The 20,889-nt window shown below is 48.5% G+C and overlaps 6 protein-coding genes across 6 annotated transcripts; 1 reads left to right on the forward strand and 5 right to left on the reverse strand.

Annotated features, from left to right (window-relative positions):
• Positions 1–5,215: 5,215 nt before the first annotated feature.
• Positions 5,216–8,286, reverse strand: M437DRAFT_89278 (uncharacterized protein; the record flags this gene model as incomplete). Its single annotated transcript, XM_041029011.1, has 4 exons — positions 5,216–6,636; positions 6,704–7,327; positions 7,405–7,978; positions 8,032–8,286. 4 exons carry the CDS (start codon positions 8,284–8,286, stop codon positions 5,216–5,218), a joined length of 2,874 nt encoding a protein of 957 aa, XP_040874664.1.
• Positions 8,287–10,872: 2,586 nt separating this feature from the next.
• M437DRAFT_79557 (uncharacterized protein) lies at positions 10,873–11,298 on the forward strand (the record flags this gene model as incomplete). The annotated part of the gene is made up of 3 exons (XM_041027197.1): positions 10,873–10,984; positions 11,036–11,207; positions 11,250–11,298. The coding sequence occupies 3 exons, from the start codon at positions 10,873–10,875 to the stop codon at positions 11,296–11,298; spliced, it is 333 nt and encodes a 110-aa protein (XP_040874665.1).
• A 2,151-nt stretch (positions 11,299–13,449) lies between these two features.
• Positions 13,450–13,896, reverse strand: M437DRAFT_89279 (uncharacterized protein; the record flags this gene model as incomplete). The annotated part of the gene is made up of 1 exon (XM_041029012.1): positions 13,450–13,896. The coding sequence occupies one exon, from the start codon at positions 13,894–13,896 to the stop codon at positions 13,450–13,452; it is 447 nt and encodes a 148-aa protein (XP_040874666.1).
• A 775-nt stretch (positions 13,897–14,671) lies between these two features.
• Positions 14,672–15,178, reverse strand: M437DRAFT_16386 (uncharacterized protein; the record flags this gene model as incomplete). Its single annotated transcript, XM_041018861.1, has 1 exon — positions 14,672–15,178. A coding segment is annotated over one exon (507 nt), but the record flags the coding sequence as incomplete, so codon positions are not given.
• A 2,714-nt stretch (positions 15,179–17,892) lies between these two features.
• Positions 17,893–18,423, reverse strand: M437DRAFT_32231 (cyclin-like protein; the record flags this gene model as incomplete). The annotated part of the gene is made up of 1 exon (XM_041019228.1): positions 17,893–18,423. A coding segment is annotated over one exon (531 nt), but the record flags the coding sequence as incomplete, so codon positions are not given.
• A 1,765-nt stretch (positions 18,424–20,188) lies between these two features.
• Positions 20,189–20,809, reverse strand: M437DRAFT_61158 (DUF221-domain-containing protein; the record flags this gene model as incomplete). The annotated part of the gene is made up of 1 exon (XM_041023882.1): positions 20,189–20,809. One exon carries the CDS (start codon positions 20,807–20,809, stop codon positions 20,189–20,191), a length of 621 nt encoding a protein of 206 aa, XP_040874669.1.
• Positions 20,810–20,889: the final 80 nt, after the last annotated feature.

The following is a 20,889-nucleotide window of genomic DNA, read 5'->3' on the forward strand; positions in this document are numbered from 1 at the left end:
TTGAGGATGCATGCTTTTGGTCGAGTTCCGGGCAACGACGGCGACTCGTCCAGAGACACATTGCTCAAGTCTAAGGAGAGTATAGAGGCGCAACTGGAGTTCTGGAAGGCGTCTGCAGTCATGCGAGGGACAGACCCAAGGAACCGTGCATTCGAAGCTGGCAGACCTTGGACTGCGAGTGAAGCTTACTGAGTGGCCCACCTCTGTTGTGGATTGCTATCAATGTCTATTGTGGAGATTGGAACAGACCATGGATTGGAAATCCTGTAGACAGTTGGAGACGGTCGAAAGAGTGATCTACAACATCCCATTGGGTCTTTTTGCAACTGTTCTCCATCTCCTGACAGCGGCAGGTGAGTGATCCTGCGCGCTCGAAATTCCGACAGTAGTCCAATGGGCTGAGCTGCTCCTGAGTCGGGTGTAAGGTATTAAGGGCGGTCGAGGAGAACAAAGGCCAGAGCTGAGGTCAGGTCAGCAAGGTCTTGCTAGACATACCATGGAGTACCGCGGCAAGCCAATGTAGCTCGACGCAACTCTTCTTGACCTTGGTTATACTCTTTCATGAAAAGCTAGCGCTCTTGCTCTTTGCCCATCGGGCCAGAGACATCAAGGTCGATATGTCTTTTTGTGCTCGACACGTAAGCTCTGATCGCGATGCGAGAAATTTCGATGTGACCAGGATGGGCAGCATATTCAAGTCCATCATTGAATTATCGTCGAGAGTGGTCTCATTCGTACGTTCTCGCTCCCTTCAGGTACCAGCACGGTATAGACCAACATTTTTTTCCGCTCGAGACCCGGTGATCCGTCGCCATGGCTGTATTGTGTATCTCCCGCTCTTTCACGGTCCCTTCACCCACGGTCCGTCAGCCATCAAGGAACTGGTCGGTAGGCACAGTGCCATGGCTAGAGGTACTGTGCTTCGTGCGACGGCTTACAGCGACTCGACGGTGCTCGAGGAGTGGCCGAACAAGGGGATCGGGGTTAGGGGCTCTAGGCACAATGTGAGCAACAGTGGATGGACACGCGCATCGGCGACCGTATGCAGTGCGGCGGAGCACAAGCATTGGTTCAACAGCTGGTCAGATGGCTGACGTCGAGCATGTACAGCTCGAGAAGTTCGACAGCCTGGATCGCTTCGGTCTAGAAAGATGCGCTCCGGAGCGACTTTTGTCACACTGTTTGAGATGGCAGCTCGATGGATTGCGGACCCGCAGAGGCAGAAGCATGCACGGACCATTGTAATCAGCTAGTTGTTTCCTATTATTGCCCCAAGATCAAGCAGGAAGCGGCGTCTGGCTCGCTTCGGCCCATGCCGAGAATCTCGCTCCTAGCAGCTCAGATGTGGCGGACTTCTTCCCTGACGTCGTCCACCCAGCCTGGCAGCTCAGGATGTCTCTCTTGATAGATACTCAACTCAAAGCGTCTGTGAGGCGGGTGATGGACATCGCATGCAATTATTTTTTCGACAAATGTCTTCATGATCCTGAGCCTATCCACCTCGTGATGGTCCCTCCAACCGTACTCTAGACCAGTGCGAGGCAAGATGCGCTTTCGAGCAATGATGCTGCCGATGCCACGCTCTGAAGGAATCACACCGATTGCCTGGTCAGACAGCAATGTCAGCGCTTGCATGAGATGCTGCATTTTCCTATGCTCGCTATCTGCTAGGCCGATAGCTTTTGCAAGGATCGTATGAGCCATGATGCTAAAGACACTACTGATGTAGATATTCCTGACCATGATCGAGTCTGAATTTCGAATGATGGCCTGACGAACGGCCTCCTGCAGCGACGAAAACCTTTCTACACATGCCTCTTTTGCCCGACGACCTATGACCGTACAAGTCTTCGAAGTCTGGCAACTCCATGACATGAGCTCCACCTCATGCATCACTCTACACAAAAATGGCAAGGTCCGAGACCGCTGAATCGGAGGCAGAAGTTTCGCTATGTCGATCAGAAGCTCAGATGGAAGATCCAACAGTCTCACTGACATGTCTGCGTCTACAGACTCTGTGCGTCAGAGTCAGGTCTACTTATTCTTTTGATATCCGACGTGAGCACTGCTCACACGTAAGCTTAGTGCTTGAAGAGACACCGGTGTTGTCCCATGCCTGGCACATACTTATCAGAGCTTAGTAAATCACATGTACAAACAATAACGCGATCATAATTGGAAAGTTGTGGAAGTCCTGACGGTATCCAATCTCTCTTGAGATGCGGTCTTGTTGTGCGACTTTCTGTGCTCATCATGCGGAGAATCTTGGACGTGCATTCTGACCGGGAGGTTCAACCACCTCTCTTGCGTCGGGGCATCGATTAGGAAGAGTCGAAAGTCATGTAATACTTCACGCAGAGGCGTGTTCAAGGGGCAGATCACAGTGGACTCTCGACAAATTAGCAGACAGGATCATTTGCGATGCCGATCTTTGGGTTTCGTAGCTAAAATTCCATCGCCACATGCCCTACGGTACGACTTGAAGCATGCAAATTATATCTTGTATGTCAATCAGGCAGCCATGTCGATGAGGAAGCATCGACTCCACGATGCTAGGGTGCAGAGAAGGAATACTCATCCTCGAGCTCTTAGGGATACGTGTAATCCTATTCCTGGCACAAGACGATCACATCAATGAGTATTTAACCTATTTGATACGGAAAGATTTGTAGACACTCATGCACACATGCGCTTCCTCAGATAAGGCTCTGCACTTCCTGGAATAACCAAAACAAAATGCTAGAGCCAGGGTCTAGTCTCTACTCAACAGATGTCTTGACAGCAGTAGATTCGACAGAGGAAACATGATGGAGACCGGATCTTACGACTGTACTTCTTGAACCATGATCGTCCAAGACTTGAACTTCTACTGTCGATATCATTGAATCCGCGGATCACAAATCTCGCTATAAACCCCAACATCTGGACATGCGATCAGCATCATGTTCCAAATGTTAAGCGTTAAGTACAGATGGAAAGTAGCACTGGATACAAGAGTGAGTAGTTTAGGCACTTCTCAAACAGCTGGAAGTAGAACGAACCAGATCAGGACAGTCGTCAGATACATCAGACATCCCGGCATTGCGTCTTTGGGATGCAAAAGCAACAACGTAACGAGAATGATCGGCGTATTCACCATCAAGACTCGATGCTTCGGATTTAGGAGTCGACGTTGAATAGCCGAGATTTGGCTCCTTTCTGGGGGACTTGTGGATGTTTTCGAACTTTCATGATAGTTGTAGATTATGAAGTTATGGATTTCATTTCGGCAAACTGCGTATCCTACAACTGTACCACAAGTGCTGGAAAGAAGAAATACTCTCCGTGTTTGACTCGTGTAGAGTAACGAGACTGCTGGAAGGTGCATAGGCGAGCAGCCGTCATGGATCGGTGAGAGTAGAGCTGTGTGCATAGATCGAGAACGGCAACGATATCCATGTGACAAGTATCTCTTTCTCATCTTTCCCTGTCAGCCTCATGATTGTGAGCTTGAAACGTCCATAAGGAAGGTCGTCTATTACTTTCCGAGAAGAGGTACTGAGCGTAGGAACTACAGAAAAGGATGACACGTAATGCGTAGAAGATATTGTACAGTTTAGCAAGACTGCAGAAGCATCGCAGCAGGTTTGCAGAGAGGGCCCATGTTGTCTCATCATATCTTTGGTGGCGTAAAGTAGTCTCCAGGTATGGATGTTAGGTCTGGATATACATGCGGAGGCCCGAATGGACCAACTTGTACAGAGGTCGTTAGTAAGATGATGCAGTCATTATCTCTCACCACCATTTTGTCACAAATCAAGGCCCTGGATCGGAGACGCTGAGCAGCCGACCTTGCATTGACGATCGCCTTAGGACATCTGGACGAAGATCGAGTTTGGCAATGCAAGCACAAGACTTGGCGTCTTCAAGATTGTGTCGGTACTGCAACTGCTCTTCGAATGGTCGGAGACCCAATATCGACCATGGTTTGCAAAGCACGCTCTGGTCAATGGTTGAAGCCAAAAAGATATCCATGGCCGGGCCGACCGATTGTGTGATGCTGTCCAGCAGATGGGCTTCGACAGCTTATCTCTTGTGAACGTACTATCGCATACCCGGCCGTTCAGCCGTCTGATCACATGAAGTCGTAAAGTGTCGTCTTCAGATTCAAACCTTTCGCTTTCGTTCGCTACAACTAGCGATTGATATATGAACGCCAAAGTAATCTGATACTCTCGCACGTAAGTGTCAAAGTTTGATGATATCCAAGCTTCTTGGTAGCTATATGGACGATGAGGAATATTTCGAGCGACATACAGGTGTCTCGTGGTATGAGTCCTTCGGTCTTTCTGATAAGCCGAGCCGATAAGACGATTAGCCATGACGGCAAAGACATATATCTCAGTCCAGATATTCACGGGTGCCTGGCGGTGGGAGGGGCGTTAATGGGAAACCTAGACGGGCACGAGGGGACATAGTCTCGTGGTGAACGTCCAAGGTCGCTAGGACAACAGCTAAGGACACTGTCTGCGTATAAAAGCTCGGAAGTGAGATGCGATCTGGACGTCTCTGGACCAAAAACGAAGATTACCAAACCCCGCTTCTCTTGTAATGAGCATCTAGAAGACCCTTTGGTACAGGGAGATTACACCACAATGTCGTGCACATTGGTCCTTGACGAGCAGGAGCGTCAGTCTGAGTAGCTCTACGATGCTCGTTACGCGACGTTTACTGACAAGCGCGGGCGCTGACCAATACTCGTAGAAAAACACTTCCGCAAGGGGAAGAAGCAGGAGATATAGCCATAGTCATATGAAAGAGCTGAGAATGAGGCGATCGGCGGATCAGAAGACAATCATTCGTGTTTCATTTAGTAACATGCCCGGAGAGGTCATAAATAACAAGCTGGCCTGATAGATAGTATGAGGTTCCTTCGAGCGATTCATGGTCAGGAAACTCGAAGTTGAATGACTCTGGCTACACATGCGAATCTATAAGGCCAGGTCATAACCGATCTAGTCTTAGGCAGAGTTTTGAATTGGTTTCGCACGTGAAAGAAGCGTAGGTTCTTGTAATCTCTGTCATGACACCATGTCGTTGCATGGGGTTAAGTCAACTTCTTGATTTGATCGTTTACTCAAAATGTGGAAAAACACCTTCGAAAGAGTAAGACTCTAACACGTGCAATCAATAGCATCTGCTACAGTCGAATGGCTCATTATGTATTCGGCGACATCTAACGAAGACGAAGTTTCCTAAAGAAAGCGTCCCGTTTGCGTGATCGATGCTTTTTTTCTTTTTCTTCAACTCCGGATATCAGATTGGGAGTTGTTGGTAGGGGAGACAGAAGGGTTGCATCCTGTGCGAGCCGAGAATTAGGACGTTCGGACAAAACAGTCCAGTAGTCAGGCACTTTATCAATAGCAGCAGGCTCTCTAGGCAACATTCGCAGGGCTCTTAGGTCCTGGGCTGTTTCAATGGTATACTTGTGCTCGGGCCCGAGTGCCTTCTCCTTGCCGGCTAGAGCTCGCACATACATCGCTTCCGCTTCTGCAAGCCTGCCTTGGCGGCGGTAGAGATTGCCTAGGTTGTTGACTGTGCTAAGTGTAGACGTGTGCTCGGGCCCGAGTGCTTTCTCGTACCCGGCTAGTGCTCGCTTGTACATCGCTTCTGCTTCTGCGAGCCTGCCTTGGTCGGCATAGAGGTTGCCTAGATTGTTGACTGTCCCGAGTGTAGACGTGTGCTCGGGCCCGAGTGCTTTCTCCTTGCCGGCTAGAGCTCGCACATACATCGCTTCCGCTTCTGCAAGCCTGCCTTGGCGGCGGTAGAGATTGCCTAGGTTGTTGACTGTGTTAAGTGTAGACGTGTGCTCGAGCCCGAATGCCTTCTCGTACCCGGCTAGTGCTCGCCCGTACATCTCTTCTGCCCCCGCGTGTTGATCTTGATCTGCAAACATGCGGGCTAGCTTCTCATATGCCCATAATTCGTTGACATCTATTTCTGTATGTGTCTCTTGCTCTATGCCTTTGAGAATTTCCTGGCCGTGCGGCAGTAGTCTTCTCTGAAGAATCCAGTACTCCTGCATGCTCTCGGCGGGTACCATCTGTCCAACTGTGTCTACCGCTAGCTTCCGGAATGAGCTTCTCTCAATCTCGCTTCCCCCTAGATAGCGGCACCAGGAGTGTAGAACGGAATGCATAGCGTAGCTTGCTGTCTCTGTTCTTCCCTCCACTAACGAGTATTTGATGAGCAGCGCCAAAGCGCGGTCAAATCTCAGCTTATCATATGCCAGCACTGTTCGCCAGCCCGGCACAACAGTCTCTGGTCGAAGTTCTTTAGTACAAGCAACAAGCTCATACCAAAGGTCGCCAGCATAGAGGAAACTCCAGAGTTGCAACAGATTGCTGGCCTCCTCGCTCTGGCTCTTCACTTGCTCGTAAGATATTCTCCAGGTCGTCAACACACTTCGTTGTGCATACTCTTGCAATGGATACTCGTCTTGCAGTTCCATCAGGACTTTCCACGTGCTGTCGTAGTACTCCAGGTATTGATTGATGCTCACAGCTGTTTGGCTAATGTAGGCTCCGGCTTGTGTCAGAGCAAGAGGAAGTCCTCCTAGCTTCTCCAACAGTGCATCCACGCTACTGTCGTCTTGCGCTATGATCATTTGTCAACTTGAGCTCGCTTGCTCGGACAATCTGATATCAAAATGTTTTTATCGTACCTAACACGTTTTCTCCACCCGTAGCTACCAGAATGGCTCGACCTTGGTCACGATCAACCCTGGTAAGGCGTAGGCTGTTTCGAGGTGCCGTCAGCGTCGATAGCCTGCTTGTGACAAGCATATTACCGTGGTCTACTGCTGGGAGATACTGTTTAAGATCATAAGCCTGGGGATCTTTCTCTTTGGTCGTGTGATCACGGTCGACGTTGTCGACAACAAGGAGCCATCGTCGGTTGGACGCCAGAGACAGCCAGTCCAGTACGCCTCGTACAATGGAACGCTGATCCGGACTGGCTTGTTCCGCAGCACGGACGAGACCTAGCGGCACCTCATCAGCAGGAAGCCTTGCAACAACATCGATGAAGGACCGTTGCAGAGCATCTTCCGACGACCCATCGAGCCAGAATACTGCACTAAACTTTTCATGATGTCGCCGAACGAATTCGACGCAAAGCTGCGTCTTGCCGATGCCACCAAGACCGTGAACGACAAACATCTTGCGACGAGCGAGATGGAATTGCTGAGGGAAGAAATGTTCCTCCAGTTTTTGCATATCATTGACTCGTTGCACAAAGTGATCGATGGCGGGTACACCCTTTAAGCTGAAAGCGACTATATGCTTGTCTGAAACATACGACGTTAGCGTCAGCGGACAGCACCTGGTGTGCAGGTGAAAGTTTGTTAGGAGGTATTGGGCATACTCGCAGGCCCGAGCTTCTCGACTTCTTGCACACTCAAAGCACCTAAAAGCTCTTTCGCGTATGCTGCCGCCGTCGCCGCTGCATACGGCTGCCATCTGTCGTTCTTGTGCGAGTCCGAATAGTCCGAGATGTTTCTGACCACCAAGCAAGGAAAGTCGTTCATCAAGCCTGCCGCCTCCATCTCGAAACACATAGCCTTATCCGCTGCCGCTCTTCTGTCTCTTTCTTCTCCATTCTTCATCACCAGGTCCCCTGACAAGATAGTGCCATAGAAGACCTGAGGCGTGTCGTCGTCCCGGTCGGTACGCTGGACCATCCGGAGATTTGATACGCAGTGGTCACAGGTTTGACGGTCTTTAGGGTGAATCTCTTCCGCACCAAATAACCGGTCATGCTGTGCACCTTGGAAGCCGTATTTTGTCGCCATCCTGCGGTTACCCGCTATCGCAGTCAAGTATCGAGGGAAGTCGGGATCCTTCCGCTCATGTTTTGCTCGAAGTGACGTCACTGCGCCTAGGAGAGCTTTCGGAGGCTTGTCCAAATGCCCCTTGCGACGGAAACCATCGGACTCCAGCTTCCCAGATCATACTGCACCACTCCCCCATGTATACCTTCTGGCATGCTCACGACCACGTCACCGAGTCGGATGTCGGGGACCTGACTGGGTACACCTCCACCGATTCCGACCATCAGACCGAGCTTGATGGGGAAGCTATACATCATGTGTACAGCGAGTGTTGCGGCAGCCGCCTTGCCTTGATGACCGCCAGGAAGGCAAGCGATGACCACGTTGTGCTTGCCAATCTTACCGAAGGTATAGCTGTTGTGATCGCCAGACTTCTGCTGTAGCTGTTCGTGCTCTTCGTCGAGCATTGCCTCCATGGCCGCTTTCTCCTCCACAAGAGCTCAAATGATGCCGATGCCATACGCATTACGAGGTAAGGTGACGCTATTCATCTTGAGGCTGTGAGAAACCTGCGGCAGCTGGAAGAGGAAAGAAGTCCTGCGTGACTGATGGTTGTGGGAGTGAGAAGCAATGGTTGATTCTGTTAGAAGGGCGAAGATCCACCAACGCATCGAGGACTGGACTCAGCATCTTCAGCCTGATTCGTATTAGGCCGCCGGCACAGCCACTGGTGCATCGAATGAGGCTGCGCTCGGAATGTAAGATGCATGCAGTGGCAAGGATAAGCGACGCGCATAAGCACTTAGTGACGCACCATGCGCCGTAGCTACCTGCTGTGTGTGGTAGATATCGTTATACTGCAGATTGATAGAAACATATAATGTCAAGAGATCCATCGCACCTTCAACGATCGCGATGTTCGAAGAGCTAGCCTGTCATCTTGCAAGTCAAGAGAGTATGACATAAATTTCAAGCTGAGGTCAAACCTCGTTTGTGTTTGACCCGTCCGGAGTCCGACCCCACATCTCTGTTGATCATCCGTAAACCAATCACAAAGTGATCTGTATCGGTCTGGACTGGAGCGGGGTCTACCGAGGCTGCGATCCGCGCCAAGAAAATTGCTGCCTGGACCAAGCTCGCACAACTGAAAAGGCACATCAGTGTCTTCACCATGCTGCTTATCAATGTTTTATGATATCGATCTTGTTATCCTTCTTCCATCACGGAGCCAGTTTCTTTCAATCGCCTGTGTATGGGTATCTGTGCTTCAATCGACACCATTCAGGACCGTCGATAGGTGCAAACCGCAGCGGCTAAGTATCTCGTCGTGGAAGAGTGAAGTCAATATTAGCACGTTCACTAGAAGTTCTCGAGTGGTGCAGAGGGGTCCCAGATGCTTTGCTAGTGTATGCTAAGTCGTAGTCGTCTTTGGAATGTATGCTCGGTCGTCATTGGCTAGCGATTGCCCGGTGTTCTCTCTGTTAGTACAATTCAGGTAAGACGATTGGGCTAGAAGCAGGATTAAAGCTGCCAATAGCCAGGAACAAAGCTTCCTCTTTATTAGCAGCTCTGGGCTATCTCATGGTCAGATATCGCAGTGAACAGAAAGCAGGAGGCCTGGAGCAATCTCTAGCAACGTCTGCGACAATTTCAGAGCGGATCAACGGTTGGCCTGTCGCAGGCAGTATCAGAATGCAAGTGGGCCATATACTAAGTAAAAAAGAAGACACGAATTTAGCCTAACAAACACAGTGTCGTGACCCATAGCAAGGCTGTTTGAAACATTCCCACGCACGTCTCGGGTCGTCGAATGACGAACGAACACTGTTCGGACTTAGAATCAAGATAGCTCACGGCACGAGTCCATATGACTGTTCTGGCACCATAGCTGCCGAAGTATCTCGACATTTAATGTCCTGACTGTCAGTGCATTACAAACAGCATTGCGGATCGCTGTTCTGATAGCACAGAGTTATGATCAATGTGTTGCGCAGATGACCCTGGCGGCTTTTCGAAGCCAAAGATCGAATCTGACCATTTGTGCTGATGTCAGTCACGACCTGATCTGGCCAGATGGCGTGGCGTATACGAAAGTGTAACCAACTAAGACCTTGCTTGTTCTCAATCAATCATTCCTCGTCAAGAGAACGAAGAAAAGAAGTAAGTTGAACGAAAATCACTAAGCTCGGCTACCTGCAGAATAAAAGTGGCCTTGACACCGATTGGGCAGAATGTCTGTAAGAGGATTTCGGGTGCAATCAAAGCAGTGGTCACCACAGAAGTTTGGCGACAACACCTGATGATCTGCAGCTACTCCGGAGGCGAGCATACCTGAGCACGGTGGGCAGTAGCAAAGACGAGCTCTGCTGCGTGGTCATTGATTAGCATTTCCCTTCTAGGCTCGACGGCCCTCTGCTAGCCACTAACAGTCAACGTGAGTGTGACGCCAGTCTTGCACACGGCCGCCATATGCATCAGCTTGAGTTTGCACAGTTAACATGGCAAAGAATAGAAATTGCATGGATTATCATCAGGAATACACTCAATGAAACAGAGATTCCTCAAGATAAAGTTTTTGGTTTCGGGTAGTGGCGTATGCCAAAGCCACGAGCTCCAGCTTCGGCTGCTTCTTGACAGCGTTATAGAATCATCTGACGATATCCACACCTCCGGCACTTGTCGCAATCTTTGAAAAGCGACAAGAATCATGTAAAGCTTAAGCAAATATACGACATCTCTTTGTTCATAGGACCGAGCATCTGATGCATACACACAAACACTACGATTCCTGCTGCGGGCTTTCCCAAGAAGCGTACCAGCTGCGTCGTTCTGAGGGTAGCTCGATAGTTGCGGGGGTAAACAGCGTTCAAGATTTAATTGTAATTGGTCGAACATCGTTCAGCTTGGTTTGAGTGGCTGCGAGCGACCAAAGCGACACTTTAAAGCTCGTTAATTCGCCATATCGCTCACCTTCGCTCACGTGTCGACCAGATCAATCTTGCCGTCTTGATTCAAGCGATGCCTAGCTCTCTGCGAAGCATCCCGTGTAGTGGCTTGACATAATGTCGCTTGTCGGTACACTTCTCTTTTGCGAAGATTGTGGTGATCTGGTAGATCGATGTCCTCTCGAACAGCGTACCATCTCGTGCAATGTATGCGAGAAGGAGGAAATCAGTATCAAAACCTTACCGTTACTTCACTCATCCAGAAAACAGACTGCAGTAGACAGATGGCCAACCGCTCAAACGACAATGAGCACTCCTGGAACGTTCCCTTCGAGACTCCGTGATAAATTGTCTGATATCCAAATTTTGTCTGCGGCCTATAGGGACACCTGGACATTGACGCCAAAGACTTGTCCAAAGTGCGAACACTCCGAGATGAAGTTTCGCGATGTGTAGCTTCGTGGCGTCGACGAAGGTAGTACGATCTTTTACAGGTGTCCTGCATGCGATTATAGGTATGTGACCAAAAACTTTGAGAGATAACACGAAGCCGATTAAAGAAACCTTTAACGAGAACAATTGATCATATTTTTTACGGTCCACGTCAAGGACTGTATACAGGAATTGTTTTTTTGATTGGTCTCAGAGAGCTTCGATATGTACACCTGTGTTGTGATTGACTTCGCGTTCAACAGCAACGATTGTTGCCGGTTGATCTCTGGATCTAAGTTTCGTGCTGAAGCTTGAAGATTTTGTCAAGACAACTATGCTTAACATTTTATATCCCAGCTGAGACAGAAGTCAATCTTCTTTCGCTATCATAGCACTCCCGTTCTCCCAAATCTCTGTTCAGGCTCCGAAAATGCAATCCGATCAAGCCTTACCACTTCTTGCCTGTGTATACGGAGAAAAATGCATGGTTCTTGCTGCCTTTTACAACAGCGCGGATTCAGGTGTATTGACGATTGAGCAGCTGTGCAACACACGGTCATGTCCTTTGAGAGCTTGTCTACAATTAAGCTTTTATACCAACAGTCAAACCAACAGGCAATAGAATCGAAAAGCGAGTTTAATGGCAGGATCACTGAGAAGCTCATCCGGCCGAACTGCGACCAGGCGCTTCACCCTCTTTTGGTTGGCGTCACAGCATTTGCATGTCAGCGCTGTGACAGACACGATAACCGAAGGAACTCAGAAGGCTAAATGACAGCCATGATGGAGTTTGTAAGAAGCGATTCTTGCGCTTCGCATTATTTACAACAAGGCACATTCGTAGTGCGAACATAACTAAATCTCAAGATTTACGACGGTGCTGTTTAAGAGATTGCGTCAAAAGGATTGGGCGAACAGCTGAGACCTGGAGAAGGAGCGGGGAAAGATCATTGTGGTTCTATCGCGCCACTCCAGGATCATAAGGAGTGCTCTAGAAGTTACATGGACGTTCAGACACGGAGCGAAGTCCTCTACTAATGTTCGAGACACGCAAAGTCACCTCGCGTCTCTGTAGTATGCTGATCTCACGTGTAAAAATCTATATCATTAGCCATCGGATTACATATGTTCTTATTTATAGTCCAACCATAAGTTTTCCTCTTACAGGCTTTCGAATCGGCTACCTTCGGACACTCTGGAAATTTGCTGCACACGTTTGAACACTTCTCAAGAGTTTCATCAGCAAGATATGAAGCGTCTTCGAGCTCTATTTCCTATCTGGTGTTACTGACGAACGTCTGTACGAGAGGATACGACCTGACTCATGCATTGAGCAAACATTCTGGCAGCGCATTGTGACTTGATAGATATCTTACACGATGTGATTGTACAAGAATTTGATAACAACATGGTCACTATAGACCAAGACAACTTGATGTGACGCCATACAGACGATTTATACCACGTACGTGGGTCTCAGCTGGAGGACTGTGCAAATTTCAGCTGCCAGTTTCTGCGGATGTAGCCGGACTGTTTCCACGATGCTTGTACCATGCCGTATATAAGAGCAAGTTGTTTTTGCACCTGGACTCCATGTCATACCATTGGAAGCATAGCAAATGCTGGGGTACAGACCAGTGGATCAATCAGTAAGCGACGAGTCTCCACGGCCTCCACTACGCGAACTTTTGAATCTCCCAGATCATGAGGCGAATGTGGTGCATTCGAAGAGCAGAAACAATCTAGCCTGAAAGGAGATTTCATGTTGCTTCGACGTCTCATCAGTCTCCTTGCGTACGAACATCTGCTCTCTCTACGTACAAAGTCTTGGTCAGTAGTTGTGGGCTTTCACAGGATGTTTTCCTCCTTGCATCGAGATACGCTCGATCTTGTCGGTTTCACGTTGGGCAACCATGACAACGCTCGTGGTAACGTACATCAAAACTGTACCCTGCACCTCGAGGCTCTGAATGGCACAAGCTTGTTCGATATACTTCCGAAAAGAAGCCAATCTGGATTGCCTTTCCTACTTTTGTGCAAAATGTCTTCTACTCTTGGTTGAATATTTACATGAGCTTCAACACCCAAGCGAGAGAGAAAGTTGCTTGGAAAGCCGCTTTTCTGGTAGTGCAAACTGGTAGATTCCGCAGCACCATTGCCTTCTAACACTCTCAATCACAATTGACGTACCAACGTCCACAGTAAATATGATCCCTATGCGTGCATGGCTTCTCGGGTCTTTCTTTCGGCTCATCTCCAGATTTAGCACGATTTGACGAAACCAGTAGTTCCAGGTTGGGGAATCTGAATGACGTCCTCAGCCAACAACTTCTGCTGGTCGCCTTGCAAAGCGTGAAGACGCAAAACAATGCGATATGCTCGGCTTCTCCAAGTTTGCACGATGTCTTTGGGAATGACTGTATGGATCGAGAGCCTTGCTACACCGATAATTCCGGGAATGTTGTTAAACTCTTCGATTGTTGGAATCTTCATAGAGCAGATCTCTGCTGCGAAGACACACACGGTCCCAGTAGGTTGTCGCCGGTCCTCAGAAAGAGTCGCAGACATATGCATCGACGTTGCCTGAAAATCCTCGCTGGTGTTGAGAGAGATAATGTCTACCTCTCCTGAGAGGATAAATACCCTTTGGATCCACTGCCATTTTGCGTGGTGTCGCAATGTAATCGCTGGACCATCGGAAGAGTTCATGTTGAGCTGATATGCAGAAAGCATCTGATGCTTGCTATTCGAAGAGATGATAAGGAAGCTGAATCACAAAGAGGCAATAACATGGTGTATTTAAACAACCATGTCCGGGTTTAGGCGTGCTTCGTCTATATGGCGTGGCACTTGGGCTTCCGTACGAAGACTTCAAGTCCTCCATACATGCGATCGGGAGCTGATGAGGTGCTCCGGTGCAAAGTCATCGACAATACGGGTACCTATGCTGCATTACAAGCGAACATATCGACGCTCCTTTGAGCCTGCTTGCCGATGCAAAAGAGCTTTATTGAGATATTATAGGGTGCTCGGTTTGGTCAATCTGGCGGCTGTGCGTACAACCTGTCGTCATAAATACCCGCCATATCGGGCTGGTGTCATATCATCTGGAATCCAGCTGCATTTGTGTGCAGCATCTGTTGAGCTTGAACCTGAGACTCAATGACAGGAAGGCGCATGCTATCGCGACATCCTTTTCACAGTTATGATGAATTTTGACCATTGTAAGTGCTTCGGCGAACCGGGCAGATCGTGCATGCAGTCATAATAAGCTAGTAGGAAATTTGCTTTTCTCGATGGAAGCACATTAAAACCTTGATCATCATGTCTATGCACTGCCGTCTTAAAAGACTGAAGGGCTACCACAAGATCTCACTGCCTCTTTGAACAATGCAATAATCGAATCATCGGGTCGAGTGTGTGCCCCAGAAGCGACCTTGTCGCAACGTTTCACAGTTGTGATCGTGATGGTATCCTTCAATGGGTGAAAGTTCCACTCAGCTTCGACAAGATCTAATTGCACCTGCAACGGGTTCTGCACAGCAATGGTTCCACTATTGTCGGGGATTGAATATTCGAACCAAGGAGATATCGATTTTGATGCACAGCAGAGTGCAAGCACGGTCTGGAGTTTGTTCTCCAGTAGAAAGCATGCTAGTTCGTCCAGGAACAGGCATTCTGCAGAGGCACCATGATCCTCTGTTGAGTATTCATATGGTAGAAATCCCATATCCTCATCCAAAAAGTAGGAGCATGCGTGGAAAAGGCGCGAGTCGAAGGTCTTTGCTTGACAAATGTCGACCTCTTGGTCGAGAATTTGTAGCTTGGAATGCACCATCACCGAGCCTATGTTGGTGTCTTGGTGTCGATGGAGCAACGAGATGCCAAAATGATTGTGGACTTGGTGCTTGACGAAAAGCGACGCCAAAGTTGCAAGAGTTGTCAGGGGTATTTCATGCTCCTGCTCTGTAAAATCCTTTATCTTGTGATAATGCGCGGTAGCTATCGCACCATCTGCCACGACTCTGTATCGGTTTCCCTTGCGGATCATCATGAGGGTGAATGCTTCGAGGTGTGTCAGGCTGCCTAAAATCGAGGCTGGATTGTGATCTTCCTACCCAATTGGACCGTGCCCGGCACGTGCTTATAAACGCCGACATTTCAAAGCTGTCGCATCGTCAAGCATAAGCGTCTGACTCCTCACGGTCTCCCACATCGGCATGTTGACGACATGGACGAAGACTCGAACGCTCGCAGATACTCCGAAGAATACCTTTCTGCTGTTGGTAGAGGATTGTCAGCGAATGATATCGCCGCCGCAGTTGAAGTAATCAAAGACGCCCGACCTGAGGAAATCTACACAAAATACTCCGAAGTACCTTTCGTCTATGATCCACCCATATGAATTCAGACAATCAATCAATCGATTCAGGTAGACAGCGGTGTCGAGCATTCTCATACAGTATCTGTTTTTGACATCATCAAGAGATATCCTCAAGATGTCATTGATAGTATTCTGGGGTATTTCTTGTTCCTCTCTCAACACAGCACAAGCCGATAAAAGTAGGAACTTCTGGAAATTAGCGACTTTGGATGCTATCTGCGCGTTAAGATCCCTTGTAGTAGCAGAACGAGCATATTGCTGGACACGACCAGCGACTCCCTGCATTTGCTGTGTGATATCTTGCTGTACGCACAACGTTGATACAGGACGATTTTCATCCAATAAGAAGGCAGCTGCATTATCGTCGACCATGATTGTGTAGATATTGGCTTCTTTGATTTTCCGGTTCCACTCAATTGCTTTAGGCGTTTTTAGTACCAGACTTTCTGCTTGGTTTTTCCATGGTTCGTTCACATTCACCTTGCGGCGTTTATTCCTGTACTCGGGGTCATAGTGCTAGAATTCGATTTCGTTTGCTAGAGAAATTTTGGTGTGTCTCGAGTTGTTTGGTCGGTGCACTCTTCGGACCTCAGGGTTAGACTGCAGCGATCCAGAAGTTGGGTGTCCTGGGGATACATCCGTCGTATGCTGTGACGGTACTGTTGGCACCAACGGATTCGAGAAATGGCTCGTACGCAGACTTGAATAGCACGTTGAGTATGTCTGTCTTAATTGACGAACTTCCACCTCAAGATAAGAGACATCATCGGCAGTTGTTCAAGCAAATCCATCGATTCTAGCAGCCATGCTACAAGACGTGACTTCTATCGTGATGTTCGAGAGAATTGTATCGACTTGGAGCAATCTCAAGGTAGGTCATGATACTTATATCCCAATCGGGGTGGCAGGATCCTGCCACCTCAGAACGGTTAGCGCTTACCTACCTCGCTCAGAAACAACCACTTGAGACAACCACTTTCGCGCTCAAGATTCCGATCCTCCCCAGGCGATAAAGTGTGCTGTAAGCTTCACCAGTGGACTCTGCGTGCAGCTGCCACGGCACTGATATCCTATTGCAGCACACCTAGTCTATTTTGAAACTACGCATCTACTATCTAGCTGCCGATCGATTTCTCGCCCGACACTGGAATTCTGGTTGCCGTGGATGACATCGCTTTGGCGTATCAACTACAACGTAAGCAAAGGACGCTTTTGTCGGAAATGCAGCATGCAGATAGCCTGGAATCAAGTCTTTCTGCAGCTTCGTACGCATAACTCTGGAGGCTCACCTATCGCTACTTTGTAGTAGATCTCCGTTGTTTACCACCTCCAAGCGCTAACGATAGGAAACTGGTGGAAAACTCCTTATCAATCCATATTTGAGTTATCTGATCTCGAAATTTCCTTGTGACCGTAATGTAGCAATAGGGTGTCCACCGTGTGGCTAAACGATGCGAAAACGCTAGGTTCAAACTTGAGCACTTCCATGCTTACCTGCCGGTCAGCCTACTGTATTCGTGAAGGGATCGATCATTAGCTGATTTGCAAAACACCATACATGATTGCTCGGAACAATGTCAAATGATATGTGCCTTAGCAGCGAATATTGCGCTCAAGCTGGACAAATTCGCGATGTTGGCTGGGTAGAAAAAACGCTAGGAAAGGGCAGTCTACCAATTGATGCTCGTGTGATCTCCCACTGTCGTTTACTGCACCATATTCTACTTCGAACGTCGTTCGGTTTTCATCAGAGACCATAGGCAAAATGATGCGAATGAGATTCAAAACTCTGTATTGTCATAGCTCCACGATAACAATCTCTCATGATTCAGATGGTTCAACTGAGTATCCAATCGAGATCCGTGCTTCGCGATGCAGAACAACAGCATTTATAAGCATGAGAGCTTTCGACCGCGTTGAGAACCATTTACAGATGTGTAAGGTATACTGCCTCAGCCGAGCAGGCCTAGTTCAATTGGATCAGCTATGATATGACGGTCTCGTGGGGCAGACATATAACTAGAACACCAATGGTATAGTAGTTGTTGCTGGATATCCTAGCACTCTGTACGAACTGTATTGTCCACATCCTGCCATACCTTCAAGCTCTACCATACAAGGCTACACGCTTTTTAGTATCTCCTATATGTGGAGCCACGTTCTGGCTGATATCCACCGACAGCCAAAGCCACACGAGATCTTTCTTCTCTAGCATATTTGTAAAATAGGGCACGAGGTGGCTTCGATAGGATCTTGGAGATACGAGGAAGTAATCGTCGAACTTCATCACCAGTATCCATACTGGCCTCTCCCTGCCCTAGTGGTCTACCAATCAGCCTACTGGCAGTCTCTACTGCTGCTCTGGCTATGAGTGCTGCTGGTGTCGACAAGAACTCCGAATAACAAAGCGTGAGCTCGCAAATGTAGAGCACCATGTCATAGAGAGGCTTCAACTGTTGGAAATCGAGCAGCTCAATCTGCATGAATCCAATGACTGCGGGGAAGCCGACTAGATAGTCCAATGTTAGAAGCACCATCTTCTCCATCTGTGTGATATCTTGCAACTCATAACCAGAAAACAGACAACACCTCTCGCGAAAGCTCGACGCGGTGGACAAGCGGTTGAGATACTTGCTCGCCAAGAGAAGAGCGACACCACCTAGGAGTTTACAATGACATCTCTTGACGATTCTTTTTGAGCTGTATCTGTCAAGGATGTTGACTGCCAAGAACAGTGTATCAGCACCAAGTGCTAGATCGTTCTGGCACTTTGAAAGCAAAACGACCAGATTGTATCTCGACTTCCACCGATACTCAGGTTGTAGGGCGATTCCAGATCTGTCAGGCCGCGTTCTGATCTGACAAAGATATTAGATATGCGATGCACCACGCGGTTTCTGCGATGAAAGTGATCCCACCTCCAATGATGACATATGTTCCCTCATCTCTTCTCTGGAATTGCTTTTAGGTTGAGTCTGCACCCATCTTTTCTTTCTTCTTCCCCCCTCTGTAAACGCGATCGATACTTTGTCCATCAGATCATCCAGTCTCCAGAGGATCGAAGTCGTCGAGATGTAGCTCAGCCAGGTTATCGAGCAGTCCGTTCTCGATATACATGGACTGGGTATTATCTATCGTGGATAAGTGACATGTCCTCTGCTTCGGAGTTCTTAGCTCTCTCCATCGTGTACGTCCAGAAAATGATCATTAACCCCTGCTTCTACAAGATGCCCACGAGCCGAAGGTCAATTTGGAGTTTTACGACGCTTTCGTATCCTATGACTATGAGGTTCTGTCCGCGTCTTGGCGTCGGGCGACGTCTCAAACCATTCAGCTGTAAATTACCAGAAGACTGTAATCTATTCCACTCAACCTCAAATCCGTACGATCACTGGCACTCTAATTGCGAAAGACTTGGGAGAGACTGTTGTGATCTGGAATCAGAAGCACAGATTCCCGACTTCACAAGCGGCATCAATCCGCGGATAGAAAACACGACTAATCCCTATACTATGAGAAATACTGTGGGGTTGTAGTATCTCACGCACTACTGATCACTGTCGGATCGTCTTGTTCTTGATCTCCCGGTAACTACTGTAAGATCTCATATAGTAGTGACGACTGATTGCATACAAAGCAACCGAGTTTCCGAGCCAACCAAATCAGTGTCGAACCCTAGACATTCAACATGCATGAGGCTGTCGACACATAGCAGACGAAGCCTTTTCCGTGATGGGGACATACTGAGGAATTCAATGAGTGTTACTATGCATATACAGTGCAGCTCGGGTTCCAGTCGCGGGCGACCCACTTCTATGCGACTACCTTCGAAACTACAGAGTTCGAACACTCCCGCAGTAGCCTCTTCTTGAGCTCTGGACAACTGTTAGCGGATTGGAGTAACCTGAAAGAACTCGCTATGAACTGTTCAATCTCCGAATCTGGATCGATCCCCACATCTCTTATGAACAATGTGATCTGCAAGTAAAAGTCGATCTTTCGGTCATCCGCAGAAAGTCGAGCCAAAGTTCCAACATCTGTCATGCGCCTGAGGTCAGGACCTGAAGGGTCACTGTTTGCCACTATGTGCGTAATCTGCGTCTCTGAAGGATCTACGATTGACCGTGACTCGGGGAAGGTGTCTGGTGAAGCTGTTGTGGCGAGTATATGAGGACCTGTCGTAGTCCTGCTCTGAGCTTGTAGAGTCGAATCTCCAGTGGTATCATCCTCTAGACTGCTATGGGAAAACATAGTCAAAAGTCGGTGCTTCATGCTTCTTACCATAGTAAAATGAAAGCAGCAAGTGGCAAGAAATAGAAGCAGAGTCAATATCGCCTGCACCTTACAAGCAAATCTAGCAGTCTTACTCTCAACACTGATGAATATGCCGGCGAGACAGAGCTGCATGATATACAGGCCCACGAAGAGTTGGTTGATAACATTCGAGAATATCTCACCGTTAGTGCCTGCCGCACTCTCCTTGGATCGGTGCAAGGCTGGCTTTGTTGCCATTAGAAGCGCGAACAATTTTAAGCTGCTGGGCAATAAGGCTAGAGGAGTGATGACTGAATATACTGTAGCTACGGAAGTCAGCTGGAAGAACCAAGTTCCCATGGGTTACCCGAGCCTAGCGATCACTCCCAGAAGCGCGACTGTCGAGTACATCCCTGTTATGGAGAAAGGATCCTGTGAGGCGACCGCGGCGAGATGACGGGGCGTCGAGCTCAAGAAACGGCTCTTGAATGTTTTCTTGAGAAGATAAGCCCATTGCGCAATCATGTCTGCGAAAAGTGAAAATCCCTGTAAAGTCAAGAAAGAGATGAAATAGTTACCGGCTTTGGGGAGATTCAAGGCCAGCACTCTGGGTATTGCTGATGGCTTGTTCAGGACTTCAGACAATGTGACCATCAAACTCGACGAGATTGACACTAGCAAGAAAGCTTGTAAGAAGAGGAAGGCCGAGTAGTATCTATAGTACGCTATCTCGGCCTGAGCATAACTGACATGACAATGCCAAGAGGAAAGATATCGCAGAAGCGACGGAACAAGCGCTACCACCGCAGCGACAAGCAGTTGAGGTACAGCGCCCTGAAGGTATGCCAACGCGCGAGGAGGTATTCGGTTCACCCAGTAGAGCCACGAGATGTTTCGCGTCAAGTCTCCTATCTGACCGAGTGATGCACTGAAAGTCACCGGCAAGGCGAGTACGACGGACAATCCCAAAGAAAAGACTGTCATGATTACGTTGATCACTGTCCTCTGGGCCCTGGGTTTGCGAGCGTTCAACCAATTGATACAGTCTAGAGCTTCAGACACCG

This window comes from Aureobasidium melanogenum (genome assembly GCF_000721775.1).
Source record: "Aureobasidium melanogenum CBS 110374 unplaced genomic scaffold scaffold_56, whole genome shotgun sequence".
In the NCBI taxonomy this organism is placed as follows: Eukaryota; Fungi; Ascomycota; class Dothideomycetes; order Dothideales; family Saccotheciaceae; genus Aureobasidium; species Aureobasidium melanogenum.